The following is a 27,322-nucleotide window of genomic DNA, read 5'->3' as shown; positions in this document are numbered from 1 at the left end:
ATTGAGATGAAGATGAAAAACAGGCAGGGCCCTGGAGTAGCTTATTTCTAATCATATGATGTATATTCTTTCCTCATAGCTTCCTCTGGATAAGTATAGCGAGACACCTGTCCTCATTTCCAAATCTTACTGAGGGACATAAGGTTACCTGAGTGGCATCACAGTGGAATGATGGTTGACATTTCTGCCGAGTGTTCCATACAGATCTGTGTTCAGGAGGGGCAGAGGAACTGAGTGAGCCACCAGGCTCCAAGGCAAGAAGGGTCATCTATGGAAGGAGGCTCAGGTGTGTTACTGCTTTTCAAGGAAAGCACTGTTGAATGGGGCGGTCACAGGCAGATCACAATCTCTGTACTCCCTAGAGGTTCAATTTCCAAAGCTCCTCATTAGTCAAGCAGTTTTATTATCACTGTGATCCCAGGACTGTGCCAATCCTTAAAGACCAAGGATATAATTCTATAATGCTTAGTATAATATACTAATCTATACTATATATAATCCTTTAATATAATAAGCTATATATTATGTTTCATATATTATAATTACTTATAAAATATATACTATGTGTTACACAAGTAACATTTTAAAAACATACCTGTTAATGTAAAAAAAAACTCACAAAAATTTCAGGGTTTCATGTTTCCTGAATCTTAATCTTGACCATGTGGTTTTCACACAAATTTTATTCATTGCAATATATTCTCTGTGACAATACCATCTCTGATCAATTAGTATATCACAGCCATCTTTTCTAATTTATCAAAATAGCTTCAATATGTATTAATAGTTTTCTTCACTTTCTGTCTCTGTGTGTGCTCAGTCATGTTCAACTCTTTGTGATCCCATGGACTGTAGCCTGCCAGGCTCCTCTGTCCATGGGATTAAGGCAAGAATACTGGAGTGGGTTGCCATTTCCTCGTCCAGGGGATCTTCCTGACCCAGAGATTGAACTTGGGTCTCCTGCATTGCAGGCAGATTCTTTACAACTGTGCCACCTGGGAAGCCCATTAATCGGCTCTACTCCCGTGTAAAATAAAAAGTTCAAAAAAGGGAGAAGCAGATTTCAACATCTGAGCCATCGAGAAAGCTCTTTAGCTGAATGGTTTGCTACAGTAATTAAGACCTATAAAACTGGTACAGGAGTAAATATGACTTGCTGATGATAACGTAGAGTCCAGCCTAAGACCACACATAAATGGACAGTTTATTCAGGGATAGAAAAATGAATTTGGGTCTCTGCCTCACATCAGGGCAAAACTAAATTCCAGGAAGGGTTTGTTTCAAATATAAAAACCAAAACAATGAATCCCTCAGATTGAAGTAACCCTGGGATTTATAAAAAACATCTGGGAGCACAAACCATTATGGAAGGTATTGACAAATGCACTCCATTAAAATTAAGCACTTGCGTTCATACCCTGTTCCCCCAAAAAAACCTAAAAAAAAAAAATCCAAAAGCAAAAACACATGTGAAAAAAATTGCAGTGCATTCAGGTGAAAATAATAACCTGGTGATACAAAGTCACATGAATCAATTAGAAACAGGGAAGGAACTCAGGAGAAGTATCACAAGCAGAAATTTAACAGATAGGAAAGAAGTATATGAAGATAATATCAACCATTTAATAATAAGACACACATGAATTAATGAAATCACTTTTATACCCATTTAGTTCAGTTCAGTTCAATTCAGTTGCTCAGTCGTGTCCGACTCTTTGCGACCCCATGAATCGCAGCATGCCAAGCCTCCCTGTCCATCACCAACTCCCAGAGTTCACTCAAACTCACATCCATCGAGTTGGTGATGCCATCCAACCATCTCATCCTGTGTCGTCCCCTTCTCCTCCTGCCCCCAATCCCTCCCAGCATCAGAGTCTTTTCCAATGAGTCAACTCTTCGCATGAGTGGGCCAAAGTACTGGAGTTTCAGCTTTAGCATCATTCCTTCCAAAGAACACCCAGGACTGATCTCCTTAAGAATGGACTGAATGGATCTTCTTGCAGTCCAAAGGACTCTCAAGAGTCTTCTCCAACACCATAGTTCAAAAGCATCAATTCTTTGGCGCTCAGCCTTCTTCACAGTCCAACTCTCACATCCATACATGACCACAGGAAAAACCATAGCCTTGACTAGATGGACCTTTGTTGGCAAAGTAATGTCTCTGCTTTTGAATATGCTATCTAGGTTGGTCATAACTTTCCTTCCAAGGAGTAAGCATCTTTTAATTTCATGGCTGCAGTCACCATCTGCAGTGATTTTGGAGCCCCCCAAAATAAAGTCTGACACTGTTTCCACTGTTTCCCCATCTATTTCCCATGAAGTGATGGGACTGGATGCCATGATCTTTGTTTTCTGAATGTTGAGCTTTATGCCAAATTTTCACTCTTCTCTTTCACTTTCATCAAGAGGCTTTTGAGTTCCTCTTCACTTTCTGCCATAAGAGTGGTGTCATCTGCATATCTGAGGTTATTGATATTTCTCCTGGCAATCTTGATTCCAGCTTGTGTTTCTTCCAGTCCAGCGTTTCTCATGATGTACTCTGCATATAAGTTAAATAGGCAGGGTGACAATATACAGCCTTGATGTACTCTTTTTCCTATTTGGAACCAGTCTGTTGTTCCATTTCCAGTTCTAACTGTTGCTTCCTGACCTGCATACAGATTTCTCAAGGGGCAGGTCAGGTGGTCTGGTATTCCCATCTCTTTCAGAATTTTCCACAGTTTACTGTGATCCACAGAGTCAAAGGCTTTGACATAGTCAATAAAGCAGAAATAGATATTTTTCTGGAACTCTCTTGCTTTTTCCATGATCCAGCGGATGTTGGCAATTTGATCTCTGGTTCCTCTGCCTTTTCTAAAACCAGCTTGAACATCTGGAAATTCACGGTTCACATACTGCTGTAGCCTGGATTGGAGAATTTTGAGCATTACTTTACTAGTGTGTGAGATGAGTGCAATTCTGCGGTAGTTTGGGCATTCTTTGGCATTGCCTTTCTTTGGGATTGGAATGAAAACTGACCTTTTCCAGTCCTGTGGCCACTGCTGAGTTTTCCAAATTTGCTGGCATATTGAGTGCAGCACATTCACAGCATCATCTTTCAGGATTTGAAAGAGCTCAACTGGAATTCCATCACCTCCACTAGCTTTGTTCATAGTGATGCTTTCTAAGGCCCACTGGACTTCACATTCCAGGATGTCTGAATCACAGGTCAGTGATCACATAATCACTATACCCATTAGACTGTCAGTATTCTTGAAAACATTGGTGATGAAATAGATAACTAGTACTTTCCAGTGTATACCTATTTGTTCAAAGAAAAACTTATTGGAACTATCCAAAGGAGACTTGATATCTCTAATGCCCAATATTTCCATCCCAATTACAAAACACTCTCATTAATACCAGACACATATAAGACACTATTCAAAATGATTTATCTATAACACCAGAAAACTAGTTACAAAGAAATGAAACTTCCAGCATCAGAAAGAACATATATTTTGGAAAAGATACAGCATACATGTACAAGTCCAGAGTATTGGAAATGAGTTCAGTTTTGCTGCATAAATAATATTTATTTTATTATGTGACCCATCAGAAAAGCAAGCTGATAAATATAACATCAAAGAAAACAAAACTAACCTAATTGCTGAAGCAAGTGGTAAAATTATGCGAGACCAGTAAATTTATAAATTAGAATATAAGCACATTATGGAACACAACAATACTAGTTAATTTTCCAAGGTGATTTGCATTTTTACTCTTAGGGAGTACAAACCATTATGGAGAGTACTGACAAATGCACTGCATTAAAATTAAGCACTTGTGTTCATACCTTGCCCCCATAAAAAAAAACTACAAAAGATATTTAAAAGCAATATCACATGTAAAAAGAAATATGCAGTGCATACAAATCTCCACATGTCTCACAGTAGGCTTGAGCCTGGGATGCTGTTCTGTTGTTGTTCAGCCACTAAGTCGTGTCTGACTCTTTGCGATCCCATGAATGGCAGGACACACGCCAGGCTCTGCTGTCCTTTACTGTCTCCTGAAGTTTGCTCACATTTGTGTCCATTGAGTCAGTGATGCTATCTAACCATTTCATCCTCTGCTGACCCCTTCTCCTTTTTCCTTCAATATTTCTCAACATCCTAGCTCCAGTAAGTCAGTTCTTCCCATCAGGTGGCCAATGTATTGGAGCTTCAGCTTCAGTATCAGCCCTTCCAATGAATATTCAGGGTTTATTTCCTTTAGGATTGATTGGTTGGATCTCCTTGCAATTCAAGAGATTCTCAAGAGTCTTCTCCAACACCAGAGTTCGAAAGCATCAATTCTTCGGCATTCAGCCTTCCTTATGGTCCAATTCTCACATCTATACATGACTACTGGAAAACCATAGTTTTCACTATATGGACTTTGTTGGCCCCAACCACAAGATCAGGCAAAATCAAGGTTCTTATGTCCACAAATTTATTAGATCCTCTCCCTGACATATCCAAATTTTCCACATTTCTTCTTTTGATGTTCCAACGATATCAGTATTTCTTTTGCCTCCATTAGCTTCTTAAGGAGTGCATGGAGGAAACCAAGATTAGGAAATGGGACTCATTTGTGAAACATCACTGAGCCAAGCAAACAGGAAGTTGGGTTTCAACCTCAAGTTAAAATTCCCTTAGCCACTATGTTACCTAGTCATTTTAGAATAAGTTGGTGGGACAAGAGTCAGGCTTTCTGGTTCACCTGACATTCTGTGACTCTGGTTCATTCTAGAAATGCCAGTACAAAGCAGAAGAGACAATCACAGAAAAGAAGGAGTCCTAACGATGAGTTTCCTCAGGGCTCCTTTCATGTCCCTGTTCCTCAGGCTATAAATGAAGGGGTTCATCATTTGAGGAACAACAGTGTACATCATTGAAAGCACGGCAGTGTTTCTGGAAGAGTTAGTAAGAGCAGAACTAATGTACACCCCAAAACCTGTCCCATAGAATAAGGACACAACTGAGAGGTGAGACCCACAGGTGGAAAATGCTTTATATTTTCCACTTGCTGATGGCATTCTCAAGACAGAGGACACTATCTGAATATAAGAGAAAATGATTCCACACACAGGAATACCCCCAAATATGCTAGTTGCCAAATATATCAGGATATTGTTAATGAGGGTATCAGAACATGCAAGCTTGATGACCTGAACAACTTCACAGAAGAAGAGGGGGATTTCCAGGTCTGTGCAGAAGGTCAGCTGTAACAGCATCAGAGTGTGGAGCAGGGCATCCATAATAATAATAAACAGGGGGAGTATGATCACCAGCCCACAGAGGCGGGGGCTCATGATGACAGTATACCTCAGTGGGTGACAAATGGCGACATAGCGGTCATAGGCCATCACTGCAAGGAGAGAACTTTCCAAACTAGCGAACACCAGGACAAAGCAGATCTGCGTGAGGCAGCCTGTATAAGTGATGCTCTGATTCTGTGTTTGGATGTTCACTAGCATCTTTGGGATTGTGGTAGTGCTTAAACAGATGTCGTTAACAGACAGATTGGAGAGAAAGAAGTACATGGGAGTGTGGAGGTGGGAGTCAGAGCTGACGGCTAGGATGATGAGCAGATTTCCCAGGACTGTGACCAGATACATGGACAAGAAGAGGCTGAAAAGGAAGGACCGCAGCTTTGGATCCTCTGTCACTTCCATGAGAAGAAAATCTGAAGCACGTGTTTTATTTCTCTGTTCCATACTGTTGATAAATCTGATGGAAAAGGTGGAATGATAAGACAATCAAATGTGTGTTTTCTAGACTAGAAGGAAGAGTGTCACCAGAAGCAAAAACCATCTAAAGAATAAGGGAAGCAGATTGAAAGAGGGCAATTAAAAAGATGTGCCTGGGACTTCTCTGGCAGTCCAGTGGTTGAGACTCTGCCCTTCCAGTGCAGGGGGCATGGGTTCCATCCCTGTTAAGGGAGCTAAGATCCCCCATGCTGTGTGGTGTGGCAAAAAAAAAAAAAAAGTGCATCTTGTGTATGTGAATTATTCTGTTTCTTTAAAAACTTTTTTTCAGTTAAAAAAACCTTAAGCTGATATAGCAGCATCAACAAATGTTAATTCTGGAAAGGGTTAACAGGTGTCATTAAAAATTTACACTGTGTATATTGTTTTAGCTATTTAAAACCTGGCCATTTTATGACGAGAAACAGGGAGAACATTTTATCTGGATCCCCTGAGACCTCAGAGGCAGGCAATTGAGGTAATACATGGGTATGTCACGAACCAGCAATAGCATGATAAGGTGAGCTTTACCAATTTTCTTACCACAAGATTGCAAGTGAATGTTAGAGAATTATAACAGTTCACCTGATTTAAAAGAGACAGATTTCTACTCAGAAAGATATGCTCCTGGTCATAGTAGAGTGAGTACCATATGAGTAAATGAGAGATGCTTTAGCATTGGTGCCAAGTACAAAGAAACACTTGAAGAAGATGACTGACAGACAGGAGGACCGTGGGTGGCTTAGTTCTAAACCGTCTGATGTAGGTACTCTCTTCACAGCTTCCCTTGGATGAGCCTGTTGCATAATACCTGACTTCATGTCCAAACACTCACTGAGAGACGTTAGGATACCTGGCTGGCATCACAGTGGAATGATGCTCGATGTCTTCTTTGACTTGCCGCATAGGAGATGTGTCCTCGGGAATGGCAGAAGGATTGAGTGAGACCAGAGCTCCTGGGCAAGAGGGATCACGGATGGGAGTAGGCTTAGGTGTGCTGTAACTTTTCACGGAAAGCATTGTTGAATGAGGTGGTCACAGGCAGTATACTGTCTCTGTATCCCTAGAGGTTCAATTTCCAAAGCTCCTCATTAGCCAAACAGTTTGATTGTCACTGTGATCCCAGGGCAGTGCAAATCTGTAAAGGCCAAGACTCTGGAAAGGAGGAATCAGAGTAGCTGCTTTCCTGATCCTATGAGACCAGTTGTATACCTTGTAGTTTTTTCCATCTGAGTCTGCTCACCTCCTTTTCTAATTCTTTAAATATGAGCACATCATCTTTCTCTAATTGGATTCCAGTTTTCTTTTTTGCAATATGAGCAAAGGAATCTCTACCTAATTAGTTACAGCACAAAGTCTAATACCAAGTTTATATGTGAAAATATAGTTATATATGTGCATATAATTAGTATATCTTTAAATGTTATTATAAAATTGGAAACTCTCAGGAGTTTTTCTCTTCAACAGTCACTAATGTCTCCTCAAACTTAATTTTCACTGTGTATATTTCTATAGCAGATAATAATTTATTTCCTGACAATTGTATGTGGTCAATACATAAAACTCTGATACTCTTTTTTTTTTTTTTTTTTTAGCTTTCACAACCATCTTTTCTAATCTTTTCACATAGTTTCATTGTACATTTTGGTGTATTTTAGGGGAGTGTGGGTTGAAATTATATAAAGAACTCATGTGAATTAAAAAGAAAAAGAAGGACTTCTGGTGGTCCAGTGGCTAAGACTCCAAGCTCCCAATGCAGGTGGCCTGTGTTCGATCCCTGGTCAGGGAACTGGATCCCAAATGCTGCAACTAAAGATCCCAAATGCCACAACTAAGACCAAGTGCAGCCAAATAAATAAATAAAAATTAAAAAATAATAAAAAAGAGAACTCTTTTGAGATATCACAAACATATATTTAAAAGAAAGAGAAATTAATATGTGGAAAAAACTCTCAACCAAATAATAAAAAGAGATATGTCAATTAATGAAATGATTTTTACATTAGGTTATCAGTTTACTTGAAAGTGTATCAGTTGTGATACAGATCACCAAGTCTTTCATCAGAAAGTGTGTGTACTTGTTTCTGTCACTTAGGAGAACTCTTTGGTACAACTCAAAGGAACATTCATACCCACTTACACTCAATAATTTCATTGCAAACATAAAACTTGTCTCATTTCCACCAAGAAATATATACAAGAATACTCAGGTTTATTTTTCATAGTGAAAAAAAAAACCAATTACAAACAAAATTTTCATCAACATCGGGCAGGATGCTTACTTTGAAAAGTCACCATACATAATGTTGAAATACAAAGGATTAGAAGTAAATTCGTTACTGATATGCCCAACAACTTGATTAAATCTCAAAGTGCCATAATGAGAGAAGCAATTGAGATTAAAAAACTCATACATTATATTAAACTTTCAATAAGTTTGAAAATAAGTCAATTTATAAATTGGGCAGGAACATATATTGGGGAGATAATACAATGAAATTTAATTCTATTGCCAGTTTCATAGGACAAATATGATAAAATCTTGGCAATTTCATAGGATTCAACCCAAAAGAATAATTTCAATGGAAGAGGAGAGGGTGTTGTGACTGTGAAACACTTCCGGTGGATTCTGTGGTAATGACATTGCTGTATTTTTCACCCTTACATATAGGTTCATATCATGTTCTTATCTATTCTTTCAAAACTACAGATAAATCTTATGCACTACTTAGCATATACTATATTTAAGAAGTTGGGGAAAGGCCTGCTATCTTAATAATTCTAAACACATTCTCCCATGTTGTTTACTATTGAAGTCAAGTGTCTCAGATTTCAGAGGTCTTCAGAATCTCATAGTGCCTATTAAAATTTTTCATTCAATGTAAAAGTTTTAAAAATTCTTTCAATTTTTAAATAAAAATGGGTCATACTTTTTGAAAAATATCAAACAGAGTTATGGGTGTAAAAATGAACGCAGGTTCTCCACAAGTCTCCCCCAGAGGTTCAAAGTCAGTAGTTCTTGCTGGAGGTCAGAGAAATCTTAGTACAAAGGTCTCAGATGATCTGTTTCTTTTTATATTAAAAGATGGTAAACAGTCTACCTGCAATGGGAAGACCCAGGTTCGATCCCTGGGTCTGGAACATGCTCAGGAGAAGGAAATGGCAACCCACTTCAGTATTCTTGCCTGGAAAAATCCCAAGGATGGAGGAGCCTGGTGGGCTATAGTCCATGGGGTCACAAAGAGTTGGACATGACTGAGCAACTAACATTTTCACATTTTCATTCATTTATTTTCGGCTGTGCTGGATCTTCGTTGTTGTGCATGGACTTTTTCGAGTTGCAGCGAGCGGGGACTACCCTCTAGTTGCGGTGCACTGGCTTCTTATTGCAGCCGATTCTGTTGTGGAGCGTGGGTTCTAGGGCATGGGCTCAGTAAGTGTGGTGCAGCGGCTTAGTTACCTCTAAGCATGTGGGATTTTCCTGAGATTGAACCCATGTCTCCTGCATTGTCAGGTGGATTCTTAACTGTTGGACCACCGGGGAAGTCCCAGGTGAACTACTTCTGCATCTCTTCTGTGGGGGAAGCTCTGCTTGCGTGGCAGCCAGGGAGCTGTTCTCCAGTTTTGGTGCTGAAAATAAAACAACCCTTCAACCACCAATGAGGAGAACAGGTTTCCGCAGTCACTCCTTCAGCTCTCCTTTGAGATCTCCATTGTTTCACCTGCATCCTCACAGAGATATTTCTAACTTATGGCCCTGCTTTTTTATGCTCGTAGGAAAAGTAATGTCACTGTCCTTATCAAATTTCCCCTTTTTTTTCCTTTCTTGTCTTTAACTCAACATCTCCATTTCAAAAGAATATAGTTCACCATAGAATAAATTTCCTCATAAAGACACATTAAAGCGCTTTGCATTGGACTTCCCTGGTGGTACAGTGGATAAGAATCCTCCTGCTAGGCTCTGTATCAACCTAGAGGGGTGGGATGGGGAGGGAGATGAGAGGGAAGTTCAAGAGGGTGGGACATATGTATACCTATGGCTGACTCATGTTGAGGTTTGACAGAAAACAACAAAATTCTGTAAAGCAATTATCCTTCAGTTAAAAATAAATTAATTAAAAAAAGAGTCCTCTTGCCAATGCAGAGGACATGGGTTCGATCTCTGGTCCAGGAAGGTTCCATGTGCCATGGAACTACTAAGCCTGTGTACCACAACTACTGAGCCCATGTACCACAACTAATGAGCCTGTGCTCTAGGGCCAGAAAGCCAAAACTACTGAGCCCATATGCTGCAACTCTTGAAGCCTAGAGCCTGTGCTCCTCAGCAAAAGAAACCACCACAATGAGAAGTCCTAGCATCATAATGAAGAGCAGCCCCCGCTGGCTGCAGCTAGAGCAAGCCTGTGCAAAGCAAAGAAGACCCTGTGCAGTAAAAAGTAAACAAATATAATTAAAATAGAAAAAAAAGTTTTGCATTAAGATCCCCAAGACTGCAACCAGTCCTCTATGACATCAATGATACAATTCATTTTAATGTTGTTTTTTTTTTCAGACTCCACCAGTGACGTGTAAGAAATACAGCAATATAAGATGATTGAGGAGAGAACTGAAAACTCAGACACATTCTTATAAATAGGCCAATGAGAAAGCTGAAAGCAAATAAAATGCTAGAAGATTATCAGTAATTACCCTGACTACCTGAACACAACTTATTTTATTTCATTATGCAGACTAGAAAAAGCAGCTGATAAACATAACATGAAAGAAAACTAATCTTGTTGCTGAGGCAAGTGATAAAAATATGTGAGAACATTAAGTTTACAAAACTGATGAATATAGGCAAGTATGGAACACGGTGATACTAGTTAACTTTATTGTGTACTTACTAGGCACCAGGCATTGTCCTAAGTAGCGCTTATAAGGGTGAACTTCTTAGAAGCAGCCGTACTCCGTATAGTCAAGCTAAGGCTCTCATAGCAATCAAAACCCAAAGTTAAAATGAACTTTTCATTATGTTACATAGTTATTTTCAAAGAATTTGGTGGTGAAAGAACCAGGCAAACATTCTGGCTTGCCCAGTTTTTCTATCACTTTGACTCGTTCCAGAAACCCCAGTGCAAAGCAAATGAGATATCCCAGAAGAAAAGATGTCCTAGATACTGACAAGTTTCCTCAAGGCACCTTTCACATCCCTGTTTCTCAGGCTATAGACGAAGGGGTTCATCATTTGAGGGACCACAGTGTACATCATTGAAAGCACTGCAGTGTTTCTGGAAGCATTACTAAAAGCAGAGCTAACGTACACACCAAAAGCTGTCCCATAAAATAAGGACACAATTGAGAGGTGAGACACACAGGTGGAAAAAGCTTTATACTTTCCACTTATTGATGCTATTCTCAACACAGAGGACACTATCTGAATATAAGAGAAAATGATTCCACATACAGGAATACCACCTAATATGCTAGATGCAAAATATATCAGGATATTGTTGATGAGGGTATCAGAGCATGCAAGCTTGATGACCTGAACGACTTCACAGAAGAAGAGGGGGATTTCAAGATCTGTACAGAAGGACAGCTGCAAGAGCATCAGACTGTGGAGCAGGGCATCCACAATGCTAGTAAACAGAGAAAGAAGAATCAACAAGCAACAGAGATAAGAGTTCATGACGACAGTGTACCTCAGTGGATGACAAATGGCCACATAGCGATCGTAGGCCATTGCTGAAAGAATACAACTATCCAGACTTGCAAACACCAGGACAAAGCAGACCTGCGTGAGGCAGCCTGCATAAGAGATGCTTTGGTTCTGTGTGTGGATGTTCATCAGCATCTTTGGGATTGTGGTTGTACTTAAACAGATGTCAGTAAAGGATAGGTTGGAGAGGAAGAAGTACATGGAGGTGTGGAGGTGGGGGTCATAGTTGATGGCCAGGATGATGAGCAGGTTTCCCAGCACAGTGACCAGGTACATGGACAGGAACAGGCTGAAGACAAGGGACTGCAGCTTTGGATCCTCTGTCACTTCCATGAGAAGAAATCCTGAAACACCCGTTTTGTTTCTGAGCTCCATGTTATTGATAAATCTGATGAAAAAGATGAAATAGAAAATAAAATATATCATCCCTAGACAAGCAGCAGGTCTATCACAAGAGGAAGAAAGCACCCTGGGAAGGGAAGGGGGCTAATGGAGGGTGGTGAGAAAGGAAAATCTTCTGATGCATAATTTTCTGATACTGTAAAAAGAACCTAAAGCTGATATAACAGTCAATAATCAAAATTAAACCTGGAAATGGTTAAGAGGTGACTGTTTTTTTTTAAATTTAAATTTATTTATTTTAATTAGAGGCTAATTACTTTGCAATATTGTATTAGTTTTGCCATACATCAACATGAATCTGACACGGGTAACTTGTAATAGTCTATCTATAGGATTTTCGTGGTGGCTCACTGGTAAAGAACCCACCTGCAATGCAGGAGACACAAGTTCGATCCCTGCTTTGGGAAGATCCCCTGGAGAAGGAAATGGCAACCCACTCCAGTATTCTTGCCTTGGAAATCACATGGACAGAAGAGTCTGGTGGGCTATAGTCCATGGGGTTGCAAAAGAGTTACATAAGGTAGCAACTGAGCTGCTGCTGCTAAGTCGCTTAGGTCGTGTCCGACTCTGTAAGACCCTGTAGATGGCAGCCCACCAGGCTCCCCCGTCCCTGGGATTCTCCAGGCAAGAACACTGGAGTGGGTTGCCATTCCTTCTCCAATGCATGAAAGTGAAAAGTGAAAGTGAAGTCACTCAGTCATGTCCGACTCTTAGCGACCCCATGGTTTGCAGCCTACCAGGCTCCTCCGCCCATGGAATTTTCCAGGCAAGAGTACTGGAGTGGGGTTGCCATTGCCTTCTCTGAGTAACTGAGCAACAACATTCTATTGATATCTATGCTGCTCTGATTATTTAAAACATTTGGTAATTTTATAAGAAGAAACAGACTAGGGAGGCAGTTGAAGATTCTGTCTGAATCCCCAGTGACCTCGGACTCAAACAACAGAGATAATTCCTAGGTGTGTCAAGGACCAGGAATGGGCTGATAAGGTGAAATTTATCAACTTTTTTTGCACACCTCCTATATTAAAGAAACACAAAGAAATGTCAGACAGTTCTTCAAAATCACCCTGACTAAGAATGGGCAACTTTCTACTCAGGAAGAAGTGGTCCTTGTCATAGCAGAGAGTCAGTAAAATAATAATAAATGAAAGGTTTTTGAGTACTGGTGCAAAGTACAAGGAAATATTGAAGAAGATGATAGACAGTTTGGCAGGAGACCCATGGATGACCTAGCTGTGATCATCTAATATATGTACGCTCTTCACAGCTTCCCCTGGTTGTACCTATTGCAAAATACTTGCTATAATTTCCAAACATTGACAGAGGGAGGTTAGGTTACCTGGCTGACATCACAGTGGAATGATGCTTCACGTGTCTGGTTTGGAAGAGCTGTCCTTAGAAAGAACAGAAGGTCTGAGTGAGTCACCAGCTCCTGGACAGGAGGGATCTGTTATGAGGAGTCTCAGGTGTGCTGTTTCTTTTCTGAGAAAGAACTGTTGATTGAGATGGTCACAGGCAGATGGAACTCATGCAGTCTGGAACTCCGGAGATTCAATTTCCAAAGCTCCTCATTAACCAGTCAATTTATTGTCGTTGTGATCCCAGGACAGTGCAAACCTGTAGGTCAACGCTCTATACTGGGACTTCCCTGGTGTACGATGGATAATCTGTCTGCCAACTCAGGGGACTCGGGTTAGATCTCTGATCTGGTACAGTCCCACATGCCACTGAGCAACTAAGTCCATGTACCATAACTACTGAGCCTGTGCTCTAGAGCCCATGAGCCACAACTACTGAAGCCCATGCACCCAGAGACTGTGTCTGCAACAAGAGAAGCCACCGCAATGAGAAGCCTGTGCAACGAAGAAGAGCTCCTGCTCGCCACAACTAGAGAAAGACTGTGTGCAGCAATGAAGACACAGTGAAATCATAAGCAAATAAACAAGTAAATAAGAGGACTCTACACTGTAGGAATTCAGGCTAAGTACAGACTACCCACTTTTCAACATCTGTACCTGCTCATGTCCATTCCTTAATTTTTCATAGACTCATAAGCAGTTAAAAAGTCATGGTAAAACAATAGTGGGCAAGTATAATCTGAGAACATTTATTTAGATTTATCCATTATCTAATAGGTGGAGGTGGTACTCCACATTAATATTGATTAAACTATTTTTCATCTTTAAGGAATTCAATATTTTCATATATCTATGGATTTATCACTGCTACAATATGGCCTATATTAACCTACAATTTTCTTGATATATTAAAACTAACAAGAGAAAAGATGGCATTGGTAATGTCACCCCTTACCTTCTTAACATCATTTGCTCCAAACACATAAAATAACAGAAAAATACACATGATATAAAGATTTAAAATTTTAGCTGTCAAGGGCCCAGGTGGAAATTTGCTATTGATACAATATTGCTTCTATTTTTATGTTTTTGTTTTTTTTTGGCTGCGAGGCATGGTGGGGGTGGAAATCTTTGCTCCCCGACCAGGGATCTTACCACAGGGATCAAACCCTTATCTCCTCCATAGACCTCATGGTCTCCATCTCTCATAGAGATGCAACATGCCTCATGGCCAAAAAAAGCTAAAACATAAAACAGAAGCAATACTGTAACAAATTCAATAAAGACTTAAAAAATAATGATTCTTTAAAAATTTTAAATTAAGATTCTAAGAGACATTTCCACAACTTTGCACACGAGTTTGAGAAAGCTCTGGCAGTTGGTGGTAGAGAGGGAAGCCTGGAGTGCTTCAGTCCCTGGGGTTGTAAAGTCGGACATGAGACTAGCAGCAAGCCTCTGCCAAAATGTGTGCTTGACTGCATGTACCCTCTTCACTAAAATCATATGTAACACTGACCTTCCCCTCTACCTCTTTGGAGCAGTTTCTCAGCTATCTGAAATGCTATCTTTGGGGCTATACTTCTCATTTTGTCCCAAATAAACCTTAACTCACACATACACCCAAAAAGAGTCAGACAGGACTGAGTGACTGAACTGAACTGAACTTGTTCATGAAAGTGAAAGTGGCTTAGTTGTGTCCAACTCTTTGCGACCCCCTGTACTGTACAGTCCGTGGAATTCTCCAGGCCAGGATACTGGAATGGGTAGCTGTTTCCTTCTCCAGGGGATCTTCCCAACCCAGGGATTGAACTCAGGTCTCCCACATGGCAGGAAGATTCTTTTGCAGCTTTACCAGCTATACCAGCTTAACCATCAGGGAAGCCCAAGAATACTGGAATGGATAGCCTGTCCATTCTCCAGCGGATTTTTCCAACCCAGGAATCGAACCAGGGTCTCCCGCATTGCAATCAGATTCTTTACCAGCCGAGCGTTCATAGTCGCACAATTTATAATAATCAGGAAGTGGGAGTGACCCAATGGATGAATGGATAAACAAAATGTGCTATTTACAGACAATGGAATATTATTCAGTCTTGGAAAGGAAAGAAATTTTGCCATATACCACAATATGGATGAGAATTGAGAACATTAGGCTAAGTGGAACAAGTCAGTCACAAAAAGACAGATTTCATTTATATGAGCCATCTAAAGTACTGAAATTCATAGAAGTAGAAAATAGAACAATAGTTATCTAGGTCTGTGAAGAGGCAGAAAAGGAGAATTCTTGTTTTAAGAGAATAGAGTTTCTGATTTGCAAGACTAAAATGTTCTTATGCTTAACACTACTAAACTGTGAACGCAGAAATGGTTCAGGCGGTAAGTTTTATGTTATGTGTATTTTAACACAACAAAAAAGAAAAAATAGTGTACATAGATCAATAAAGCAAATTGTCGCAAAAAGTTAACTATTCAATGTAGGTGGCAGGCAAATGGGTGTTCACTATATCATTCTTTCAACTTTTCTGTATGTTTGAAAAACTTCACAGAAAGAAATTGAAAGAGACAGACTTCCCTGATGGTTCAGTGGTTATGACTTTGTCCATCAGCATAAAGGGTGTGGGTTCGACCCCTGGTTGGGAAGCTAAGATACTACATGCCTCGCAGCCAAAAAACCAAAACATTAAAAAAAGAGAAGCAATATTGTAACAAATCCAATAAAGAGTTTAAAAAAATAGTTTCTTAACAAGAAGAAATTGAAAAAGAAAAAAAGACATTTATTGTATCATTCCATTTATATGCAATGGCTAGAGTAGAAACATTTATAGAAACAGAAATTAGACTACAGTTTGCCAGGGACTGAGGTCGGGGGAGAGTTTGAGGTGATGAAAAACAGGTGGAAGCAAATCTTGGTGATGACAGCGTAACATGGCGAATGCAATTATGCCACAAAACTGTGCACTTAAAAATCATTAAGATTGGAAATTTCATGTTATATGTTTTACTAAAATTTTAAAAATAGACTGAGCATGTGATAGGCATCTTCCATTCCCTTTATAGAATTTCAGTATCAATTTTCCCAAAGTAGTAGATTGAATATTCTGACCTCATTATAATGGGCAATTCATTGAAATTCTGGCCCTTGGTTACCAATGCTTTTACACTGCATCATAAGTTATCAGAGAAGCACTCAAGTTATGACACAATGTACCTTGTGATTGTAATCAACAGAGTCCGAAGCTTCTCTGTTACCACAATAAATTTATTTTTATTAGTCTAGTGAGCTAGAATAATTAAAATGTTTTATATTGGCTCAGGGATAAATAGAAGACCTATTGACCAGAAGATAGAATCCATAAAGAAATCTATACATAAATGGGAAGTTTATACAGGTACATAAAAATGAATTTGGATCCTGCTTAACATCAAAGGGAAAACTAAATTCATATTTCAAATGTAAAAGCCAAGACTGGGAATTCTTCAGACTGAAGTACTATTGTTTTCATTCAAACCCAGGTCTCCTGCATTGCAGGTGGATTCTTTACCAGCTGAGCCACCAGGGAAGCCTAAGAACACTGGAATGGGTAGCCTATCCCTTCTCCAGGGGATCTTACTGACCCATGAATCAAACAGGGGTCTCCTGCTTTGCAGGCAGATTCTTTACCAGCTGAACTACCAGGGAAACCCTGTTGTTTTCATAAATAAGACCTGTTAAGTGATGCCATTATGTAAAGTATTAGAAGCTATTAACTATGCAACTAAAATGATGCACTTGTGTTCATACAAAATAAAACTGTACAGGATATCCAAAAAGAGGTCATACACTTAAGAAATAATTTTGCAGTTGGTATGGTTTTTGTTGTTCAGCTGCTAAGTTGTGTTCAACCCTTTGTGACCCCAAGAACTGCAGCACGCCAGGCTCCTCTGTCTTCCACTATCTCCTGGAGTTTGCCCAAATTCACGTCCATTGAGTTGGTGATGCTATCTAACAATCTCATCCTCTGCCTCACTTTTCTCCTTTTGCTTTCAATCTTTACCAGCATCAGAGATCTTTTCCAATGAGTTGGCTCTTTGCATCAGGTGGCCAAAGCATTGGAGCTTCAGCTTTAGAATCAGTCCTTCCAGTGAATAGTCAGGGTTGATTTTGTACAACTAACACTAATATCTTGATTATGTAAAAAAAAAAAGCTCATATGAATTAATGAGAAAATTATGAACAACTCAGTAGATCTATCACATTTAGGTATTTGAAAGAAAATAAATGCATCAAAATCCTCTCAGTTATGTAATAATAAGAGGTATGTCTGTTGATGAAGTAATTTTTACATTGTTACTATAAATGAAAAGGTGTTGATGACGATATGGATCCCCTCATGCTACCATGAGAAATAGAAAAGAATACTCAGATTTACTCATAACAGCATAAAATTAGCTACAAACAAAATTACCATCAATATGATAAAAAATATCTGTTTTGAAGTCTCCAAACACAATGTAAATATACAGAATATTGCAAAGTAATTATTTACTGATACACTCCAAGATAACATTGAAATCTCCCAAGTGCAATAATGAGAAAAAATCAAGATAAAAGGTTAACGCATAACAATTAAATTTTAATGAGTCATCAAGTTATAAATTGCAAAGGAATACATACAGAGGTGATAAGACAGTGATATTTCATCCTATTGTCAGTTTTATGGTGCAAACATGATCAAATAATGGCAAATTCACAGGAGTCAACCTAACAGAAGATCAAATGAAAGAAAAAAGAATTAAAAAGTCATGATTTTGTTTGTCACTGGGAGGGGAGAGTGTGATGTAGGTGGGAGAAAAATTGCATTCTATAATTAAGGGATTGTTTTACTTATTTAACTTCAGGATAGGATAGGTACATGCATGGCTATTATATTACCATTCTCGCAGAACTACACATAGACTTTAAGCATCACTTTGCATATGCTACTTTAATAAGTAAAACCGAGGAAAGATCCTTCTGTATTCCCAATTATAAATGTAATGATAATATATTTCCCCATGTCCTCATATGAAAGTTATGCATCTTAGGTCATCATAGTCTCACAAAATGTTTATTAAAAATTCTCTCATCCTTCACATGCCCCATTCCCCTGAGGCTCGAAATCCACAGTTCTTGCTAAAGATCAGGGAACTCTCAGTATGAACTAGGGTCTAACGTTATTCAAATCGGCAGCTGTTTTGTGAACCTCAATGAAGGAAGCTCTGGAGTTAACAAGAGGGCCAAGCAGGGAGCTGTTTTCCAGATGTGGTGCTGAAAGTAAAACGACCCCTCTGGCTTTTCCAGTGGCTCAGTGGGTAAAGATATCTGCCTGCAATGCAGGAGACTGAGGAAACACAGGCTTGATCCCTGGGTCGGGAAGATTCCTCTGGAGGAGGAATGGCAACGCACTCCAGTATTCTTGCATGAAAAATCCCAAGGACAGAGGAGACTGGCGCACTACAATCCAAAGAGTTACAAAGAATCAGATGCAACTAACCACAATCTACAATGAACAAGGTTCTTCGCCTTTTTAAAGTTCTTCACCACTGCCTGGACTCTCCCTTGACAGTTCCACTGTTTCTACCGCCTCACCCACATGTGGTTCTGACTGATGGCCTCAAATTTTCGTCCTTCTGGGAAGGTGATCTCACTGATCTTCTCTACTTCCCTTTTGTCCTCTCTTGTCTTACTCTCAACATCTCTTTGTCAAAGGAAAGTAGTTTTTCATAGAATAACTTTCCTCATAGAGACACATGAAGTTTTCCATGAGAGCCCTAAGACTAAACCCAATACACTAAGACATCCATGACACAGTTAAATTTATTCAATGATGTTCCTCTGTGTTGACTCTACCAAAATGTGTAAGAAACACAGCAATAACTCAAACAGGGGCTCTGTAATAATTTAGAGGTGTGGGATGGGGAGGGAGATGGGAGGGAGGTTTGAGAGGGAGGGGACATATATATACCTATGACTGATTCTTATTGATGTTTGACAGAAAACAACAAAATTCTATAAAGCAATTATCCTTCAATTAAAAAAAATTAATTAATTAAAATAAAAAAACTAAAAATGAAAAAGATGACTAAAAGAAAAGTGAAAACAGATACATTCTTAGGCATAAGCCAATGAAAAATTTCATAGCAAATAAGATGCCAGAGGAAGATTAAAAACATTTTCCCTGCCTACAAAACAATGATTTATTTTATTATATTACTCAAATATTTATCAGGGAAAACCTGATAAATATAAGAATAAAAGAAAACAAATCAAAGAAGACTTATGCAGGTGATGGGGATTTAATACTTGCTTGGGGGGATAAGATCCCAAATGCGTCGTGGCTGAAAAAACCAAAACATAAAACAGAAGCAATATTGTAATGAATTCAGTAAAGACTTTAAAAGTGGTCCACAATAAAAGGTAAAAATTTTTAAAAATCAAATTGCTGAAACAATGGAAAAAATACAAGGACTCAAGGGTATAGGAAACTTATGAAACACAATAACACTAGTGTTTATTGTTCTTATAGAGATTAACTTTCCAGCAGTAATTAAACTACAAATGGCAAGCATAAGGCTCAAGAATAATCAATTTCAAATATCAGGAATTGGATTAAGTAGGTGGCATATGATCCATTTCTCAGTGATAAGATTGAAGGTAATACCTTATGGGTGATGCAATGGAAATATCTATTATAAATAGAACTTCAATTAACAACAGACTCATTGAAGGACAGTCAGTTTTGTTTGTCTCCAGTAATCATGTCTAGATATGCCTGCATCTATTTCAGCAATCTGAGTCCATGAGGGGAATCAGCCTAATATGAAGCCTCTTCATGGAGGAATGAATGAATCTCTAATTTCCTGCTCCTGCACATTTCCTGACTCTGAAATCCTTGTGATGAAAGATAATTATCTTTATTGTTTGAGCATATTAAGAGTCAGGATTTCTTTGTTTTATTAGAAAGAAAAATTTCCTCACTGATCAACTTCAAATATTCCACAATCATTTCAAACTACTGAGATAATCTAATCACAAAATTTTATGGATAATGAAGTCGAGTGTTATGGATGCTAATGTTGCCTAACATATGTCCAATTTACCAGTGACTGGTCTTAAAGATTCCTGAACTGAGGTGTGAAAGATCAACCACAATGTCTTGTAAATATGCTTTACTCTGGGGTACAATTTACATGGTGTCATCCAAGGAATCAGGCAGAATCTATTTCTGCATGACCACAGACTTGTTTAAATTCTGTCCTAGACATACCCACCTTTTCCCACTTCCCTCGTGCTGGGAACATTCCCCACAAAATTACTATACCATGAACCTCTGCCTCAGATTCAGCTTCTATTGGCTCTAACCAAAACCTTGTATTAGAGAATGGAAAGTTTATGTCAAACATCAGAGAGCTAGAAAATGACACAATCATAGAGTAGTAGGTACTCTACTGAAGAGTTTCCTCAAAGCTCCCTTCATGTCTCTGTTCCTCAGGCTGTAGATGAAGGGGTTCATCGTGGGAGTGACCACGGTGTACATCAATGAAGCCACTGCAGTCTTCCTGGGAGAGTCAGGAATTGCAGAACAAATGTACACTCCAAAACCTGTCCCATAGAATAAGGACACAGCTGAGAGGTGAGACCCACAGGTAGAAAAAGTTTTATACTTTCCACCCGCTGATGACTGTCTCAAAATAGAGGAGATTATTTTAGTATAAGAGAAAATGATTTCGAAAACAGGAATGCCACCTAGTAGGCTAATTGCAAAATAAAGAAGAGTATTATTAATGAGAGTATCAGAGCAGACAAGCTTGATGACCTGAACAACTTCACAGAAGAAGAGGGAGATTTCCAGTTCCTTGCAGAAGGATAGTGGCAGCACCATCAGAGTGTGGAGCAGGGCATTCCCAACGCTAATGAACAAGGAGAGTAGGGTCAGCATAACGCAGAGGTGGGGGTTCATGATGACTGTGTACCTCAGTGGGTGACAAATAGCCACATAGCGGTCATAGGCCATTGCTCCAAGGAGAAAACTTTCCCAACAAACCAAAGTCAGGACAAAACAGATCTGAGTGAGGCAACCTGTGTAAGTGATGCTTTGACTCTGTGCTTGCATGTTCACCAGGATCTTTGGGATCAGGGTTGTGCTTAAACCAATGTCTGTAAAGGACAGATGGGAGAGAAAGAAGTACATGGGGGTGTGGAGGTGGGAGTCAGAGATGACAGCCAGGATGATGAGCAGGTTTCCCAGGACAGTGACCAGGTACATGGACAGGAACAGGTTGAATAAGATGGTCTTCAGTTTTTCATTCTCTGTCAGTCTCATGAGAAGAAATTCAGAAACAGCTGTTTGGTTTTTGGGTTCCATGATGTTGATGAATCTGGTGAATAAGATGTGGTAACAAGATAATAAAATGTGTAGTCACTAGGGAAACAGCAGTAGTGTTACAAGAAGCATAAACCATCTTGGGAATGGAAAGAGACTAAAGGAGTGGGGAGGGGAAGGAAAGCCTTCTGCATGCATACTTATGTGTTATGTTAAAAAAAAATCCTAAAGGAAATCAATCCTGAATATTCATTGGAAGGACTGATGCTGAAGCTCCAATGCTTTGGCCGTGTGATGCAAAGAGCTGACCCATTGGAAAAGAACTTGATGCTGGAAAGATTGAAGGCTAAAGGAGAAGGGGGTGGCAGAGGATGAGATGGTTAGGTAGCATCACTGACTCAGTGGACATGAATTTGAGCAAGCTTCAGGAGATAGTGGAGGACAGAGGAAACTGTCATGATGCATTCCATGGGGTTGCAGAGTCAGACATGACTAAGTGACTGAGTAACAATAAAAATACCCAGCAGAGCATAAACAGTTCTAGAAAAGGTTACCTACCCCTTGGTTGGTTTTTAAAAATATTTATTGGTATTCATAAATCAGAGATGCTTAATTATTGATGCAAAATAAAAAAGAAGTATGAAGATGACATAAGTTATGAAAAGTGACTTGGTCTAATCATCTGGGGTGGAAAGTGGAAAGTGGAGTTGCTCAGTCGTGTTCGACTCTCTGCGACCCCATGGACTGTAGCCTACCAGGCTCCTCTGTCCATGGGATTTTCCAGGCAATAGTACTGGAGTAGGCTTCCATTTCCTTCTCCAGGGGATCTTACCAACCCAGGAATCGAACCCGGGTCTCCGGCATTGTAGACAGACGCTTTACTGTCAGTGCCACCAGGGAAATCTGGGGTATGTACTCTTTTTATAGCTTTTTCAGGATAAAGTTGTACCCAAATACCTGTCCTCATTTCCAAACATTCACTAAGGATCATTAGGTTACCTGGCTGGCATCGCAGTGAAATGATGTCTGACATCTGTGATATACCAAACCAAAGATCTGTCCTTAGGAAGAAAAGGGTCTGAGTGAGTCACCAGCTTCTGGGCAGGAAGGGTCATCTATGGTAGGACTCTATGTGCTGCTTATATCCAAGGAAAGGACTGTGGATAGAAGTGGTAGCAGATAGATTGCAGTCTTGAACCCTAGAGATTCAATTTCCAAAGCTCCTTGTTAACCAAGCAATTTAATGTTGCTGTGATCCCAGGAGAGTGCAAATACTTAAGAAGATTCTACATGGGAAAATTCAGGATGGCTGCTTTCCTGACTCTGTGAGCCCAAGTGTACACTGTCTACTTTTCTGCTCGTGTCCATTTCTAAGTTTTTCATAGAATTGTAAAAGGTTACAGGATCAAGGCAAAACACTAGTGTGCAAGCATACTCTCAGTTCATTTAGTTAGATTTTACCCATTATCTAATAAGTGGGGTTGGTATCCCATATTCATATTAATTAAACTATCTTTTGTCTTTAAAGAATTTAATATTTTCATGTGCTTGTGAACCTGCCTGCCAATGCAGGAGACATAAGAGACACGGGTTCAATCCCTGGGTCATAAAGATCCCCTGGAGGAGGGCATGGCAACCCACTCCAGTATTCGTGCTTGGGGAATCCCATGGCCAGAGGAACCTGCAAACTACAGTCCATAGGGTCAAAAAGAATCAGACACGAGTGAAGCAACTTAACATGCACACATCAATTTATTTCCTCTATTGTTCACTGCTACTGTATGAGATGTGTTAACCTACAATTTTCTGGATATAGTAAAACCAACAGGAAACAAGATATTGTTGTAACTTCATCCCTTACTACTTTAACCTCACTTCCTTCAAACACATAAAATAACAGAAAAACAAATGAGATATAAAATTTTAAAAGCTAAAGCAGAAGTGGAGATTTGTTATTGAGAAATGAGAATGAACATAAGAATTATGGACAGTGTTTGAAACCATGACTGTGAGCTTAGAGCAACAGCAAGTTTCAAAAGAAGCCTCCCAGACAGAACTGAACCAAGCTATGTGATGGCTTGGTGGCTGGATTATTGATGCCAAAAAAATAGAGAGACAGGAACACAAGCATAAATGAAAACATCACACCAAAAGGGAAGAAACTTAGAGAATATGAAAAGAACAGAGAACTACAAAAACAACCAGAAAGCAAGTAACAAAATGGCAATAAGTACATACCTATCAAAGAGGTTCCCAAGTAGCTTAGGAACATCTCCTGGAGAAGGAATGGCAACCCACTCCAGTTTTCTTGCCTGGGAAATCCCTTGAATGGAGGAGCCTGGCAGGCTACTGTCCTTGGGGTTATAAAAGACTCAGACATGACTTAGCTACTAAACAACAGCAACATACCTATCAATAGCTTTAAATGCCAATGAACTAAATACACCAATAAAAGACATAGGGTTGCTTATTGGATAAAATAACAAGATCCACCTATATGTTGCTTACAAGAGACTCACTTCAGAGCTAAAGAACACAGACTGAACGTGAGGGAATGGAAAAGATATCCATAAAAATAGAATTAAAAAGAAAGCTAGTATAGCAATATTCATATCAGACAAAGTAGATTAAAGTAAGTCTATAATAAAAGACAAATAAGGACATTATAAATACAAAAAATCAATAAAGAGGATTTAATACTCACTAACATATATGCACCTAATACTTAAGAATCTAAATATATAAAGCAAACAATAACAGATAAAGGCAGAATTTCACAATAAAACAATAATAGTAGATGACTTTAACACTTCACATACATCAGTGGACAGATTATCCACACAGAAAAATCAATTAGGAAATAATGGCCTTAAATAACATATTAGACTAGTGGTAATCTATATGTATCTATAAGATATTCTATCCCAAAACAAGAGAATACACATTCTTAAAAATTTTTTTTTAATTTTATATTGGGATATAGTTGTTTTACAATGTGTTAGTTTCAGGCATATTGTAAACTGATTTATTTATACATATACATATATATCCATTCTTTATCAGATCTTTTCCCATACATGTTATTATAGAATATTGAGTGGAGTTCCTTGTGCTATATAGTGGGTCTATATTCTTTGTCTATTTTATACATAGTGATATAATGCACATTCGTTTCAAGGGCACATAGAACATTCTCCAGTATATATCACCAGCCAGGTCACAAAAGATGTCTCAACAAATTTAAGAAGGTAGAAACTATACCAAGCATCTTTTCCAACCACGTATGAAACTAGATATCAATTATGAGAATAAAAATGGAAACTGATTATGAGGAAGCACTGTGCAAATTAAATTGTGCAATAGCGTAACTAATGAAATACAACCTTAAGTAAACAGAATTGAGGCAAGTTCTTCTAAGCAATCAAGGAAGAGGTAATATTAAGAATAAAGGTAAGGACTTTCCTGGTGGTCCATTGGATAAGAATCCCCCTTGCCAATGCAGAGAACATAGAATTCGATCCCTGGTCCGGAAAGATTGCACATGTCACAGAGAACTGAGCCCATGAGCCACAACTCCTGAGCCTACGTGCTGCAACTACCAAAGCCTGTGCACCTCGAGCTTGCGCTCCGCAATGAGAGAAGCTACGGCAATGAACAGCCCATGCACTGCGACAAAACTAGCCCCTGCTCACTGCAACTTGAGAAGGACTGCACACAACAAAAAAGAAAATAAAGTAGAATAAAGGTATGATTTTAGAAAATATAGAAAAGGATATCCTCTATCTCATTTCATAAGGCCAAAACAACCTGGATACCTGACGCATACAAGTTTAGAAGAATGGAAAATCACAAGGCAAAATTACTAACACTTTTTTTTTAAATTTTATTTTATTTTTAAACTTTACATAATTGTATTAGTTTTGCCAAATATCAAAATGAATCTGCCACAGGTATACATGTGTTCCCCATCCTGAACCCTCCTCCCTCCTCCCTCCCCATTCCATCCCTCTGGGTCGTCCCAATACACCAGCCCCAAGCATCCAGTATCGTGCATCGAACCTGGACTGGCAACTCGTTTCACACATGATATTTTACATGTTTCAATGCCATTCTCCCAAATCTTCCCACCCTCTCCCTCTCCCACAGAGTCCATAAGACTGTTCTATACATCAGTGTCTCTTTTGCTGTATCGTACACAGGGTTATTGTTACCATCTTTCTAAATTCCATATATATGCGTTAGTATACTGTATTGGTGTTTTTCTTTCTGGCTTACTTCACTCTGTATAATAGGCTCCAGTTTCATCCACCTCATTAGAACGGATTCAAATGTATTCTTTTTAATGGCTGAGTAATACTCCATTGTGTATATGTACCACAGCTTTCTTATCCATTCATCTGCTGATGGACATCTAGGTTGCTTCCATGTCCTGGCTATTATAAACAGTGCTGCGATGAACATTGGGGTACACATGTCTCTTTCCCTTCTGGTTTCCTCAGTGTGTATGCCCAGCAGTGGGATTGCTGGATCATAAGGCAGTTCTGTTTCCAGTTTTTTAAGGAATCTCCACACTGTTCTCCATAGTGGCTGTACTAGTTTGCATTCCCACCAACAGTGGAAGAGGGTTCCCTTTTCTCCACACCCTCTCCAGCATTTATTACTTGTAGACTTTTGGATCGCAGCCATTCTGACTGGTGTGAAATGGTACCTCATAGTGGTTTTGATTTGCATTTCTCTGATAATGAGTGATGTTGAGCATCTTTTCATGTGTTTGTTAGCCATCTGTATGTCTTCTTTGGAGAAATGTCTATTTAGTTCTTTGGCCCATTTTTTGATTGGGTCATTTATTTTTCTGGAGTTGAGTTGTAGGAGTTGCTTGTATATTCTCGAGATTAGTTGTTTGTCAGTTGCTTCATTTGCTATTATTCTCTCCCATTCTGAAGGCTGTCTTTTCACCTTGCTAATAGTTTCCTTTGATGTGCAGAAGCTTTTAAGGTTAATTAGGTACAATTTGTTTATTTTTGCTTTTATTTCCAATATTGTGGGAGGTGGGTCATAGAGGATCCTGCTGTGATGTATGTCAGAGAGTGTTTTGCCTATGTTCTCCTCTAGGAGCTTTATAGTTTCTGGTCTTACGTTGAGATCTTTAATCCATTTTGAGTTTATTTTTGTGTATGGTGTTAGAAAGTGTTCTAGTTTTAATTAAATCTAACAAAGAATAAAAATGGGTAGTGCATTCTGAAAAATCCAATTTTCCTCCAGGAATACAGATTGCTTTTTGCTCCACAAAGACATGTTGTTTTCTCCCATGCCTCTTTCAAGCCTTTATTAAAATGCCAATTTCTCAGCAAGTCTTCTTGCCCTTCTGTGTAAAATTGCACACATTTACTTATTCTTGTCTTTTTACCATTATCTGTTGTTGTGCAGTCACTAAGTTGTGTCCGACTCTTTGCAACCCCATGGATTGCAGCACACCAGGCTTGCCTGTCCTTCACCACCTCCTGGAGTTTGCTCAAATTCATGTCCAATCAGTGATGCTATCTAACCATCTCATCCTCTGTCCCACCACCCTTTTCCTTTTGCCTTTAGTCTTTCCCAGCACCAGGGTCTTTTCCAATGAGTTGGCTCTTTCCATTACGTGGCCAAAGTATTGGAGCTTCAGGTTCAGCATCAGTCCTTCCAATGGATATTTAGCATTGATTTCCTTTAGGATTGATGGGTTTGATCTCCTTGCAGTCCACGGGACTCT

At 39.2% G+C, this 27,322-nt stretch overlaps 3 protein-coding genes across 3 annotated transcripts; all 3 read right to left on the bottom strand.

Annotated features, from left to right (window-relative positions):
• Positions 1 to 4,798: 4,798 nt before the first annotated feature.
• On the bottom strand, positions 4,799 to 5,939 carry LOC102404753 (olfactory receptor 7G1-like). The gene has a single exon (XM_025294148.3). The coding sequence runs from the start codon at positions 5,735 to 5,737 to the stop codon at positions 4,799 to 4,801; it is 939 nt and encodes a 312-aa protein (XP_025149933.3). The 5' UTR covers positions 5,738 to 5,939.
• A 4,980-nt stretch (positions 5,940 to 10,919) lies between these two features.
• Positions 10,920 to 11,843, bottom strand: LOC112587131 (olfactory receptor 7G1-like). Its single transcript, XM_025294202.3, has one exon. It carries the CDS (start codon positions 11,841 to 11,843, stop codon positions 10,920 to 10,922), a length of 924 nt encoding a protein of 307 aa, XP_025149987.3.
• Positions 11,844 to 20,676: 8,833 nt separating this feature from the next.
• LOC102405073 (olfactory receptor 7G1-like) lies at positions 20,677 to 21,676 on the bottom strand. The gene has a single exon (XM_025294147.3). The coding sequence runs from the start codon at positions 21,613 to 21,615 to the stop codon at positions 20,677 to 20,679; it is 939 nt and encodes a 312-aa protein (XP_025149932.2). The 5' UTR covers positions 21,616 to 21,676.
• Positions 21,677 to 27,322: the final 5,646 nt, after the last annotated feature.

The sequence above is a fragment of the Bubalus bubalis genome, chromosome 9, assembly GCF_019923935.1.
Source record: "Bubalus bubalis isolate 160015118507 breed Murrah chromosome 9, NDDB_SH_1, whole genome shotgun sequence".
Lineage (NCBI taxonomy): Eukaryota > Metazoa > Chordata > Mammalia > Artiodactyla > Bovidae > Bubalus > Bubalus bubalis.
Note: the sequence above shows the minus strand (reverse complement) of the source record. Positions and strands in the feature narration are given on the sequence as shown.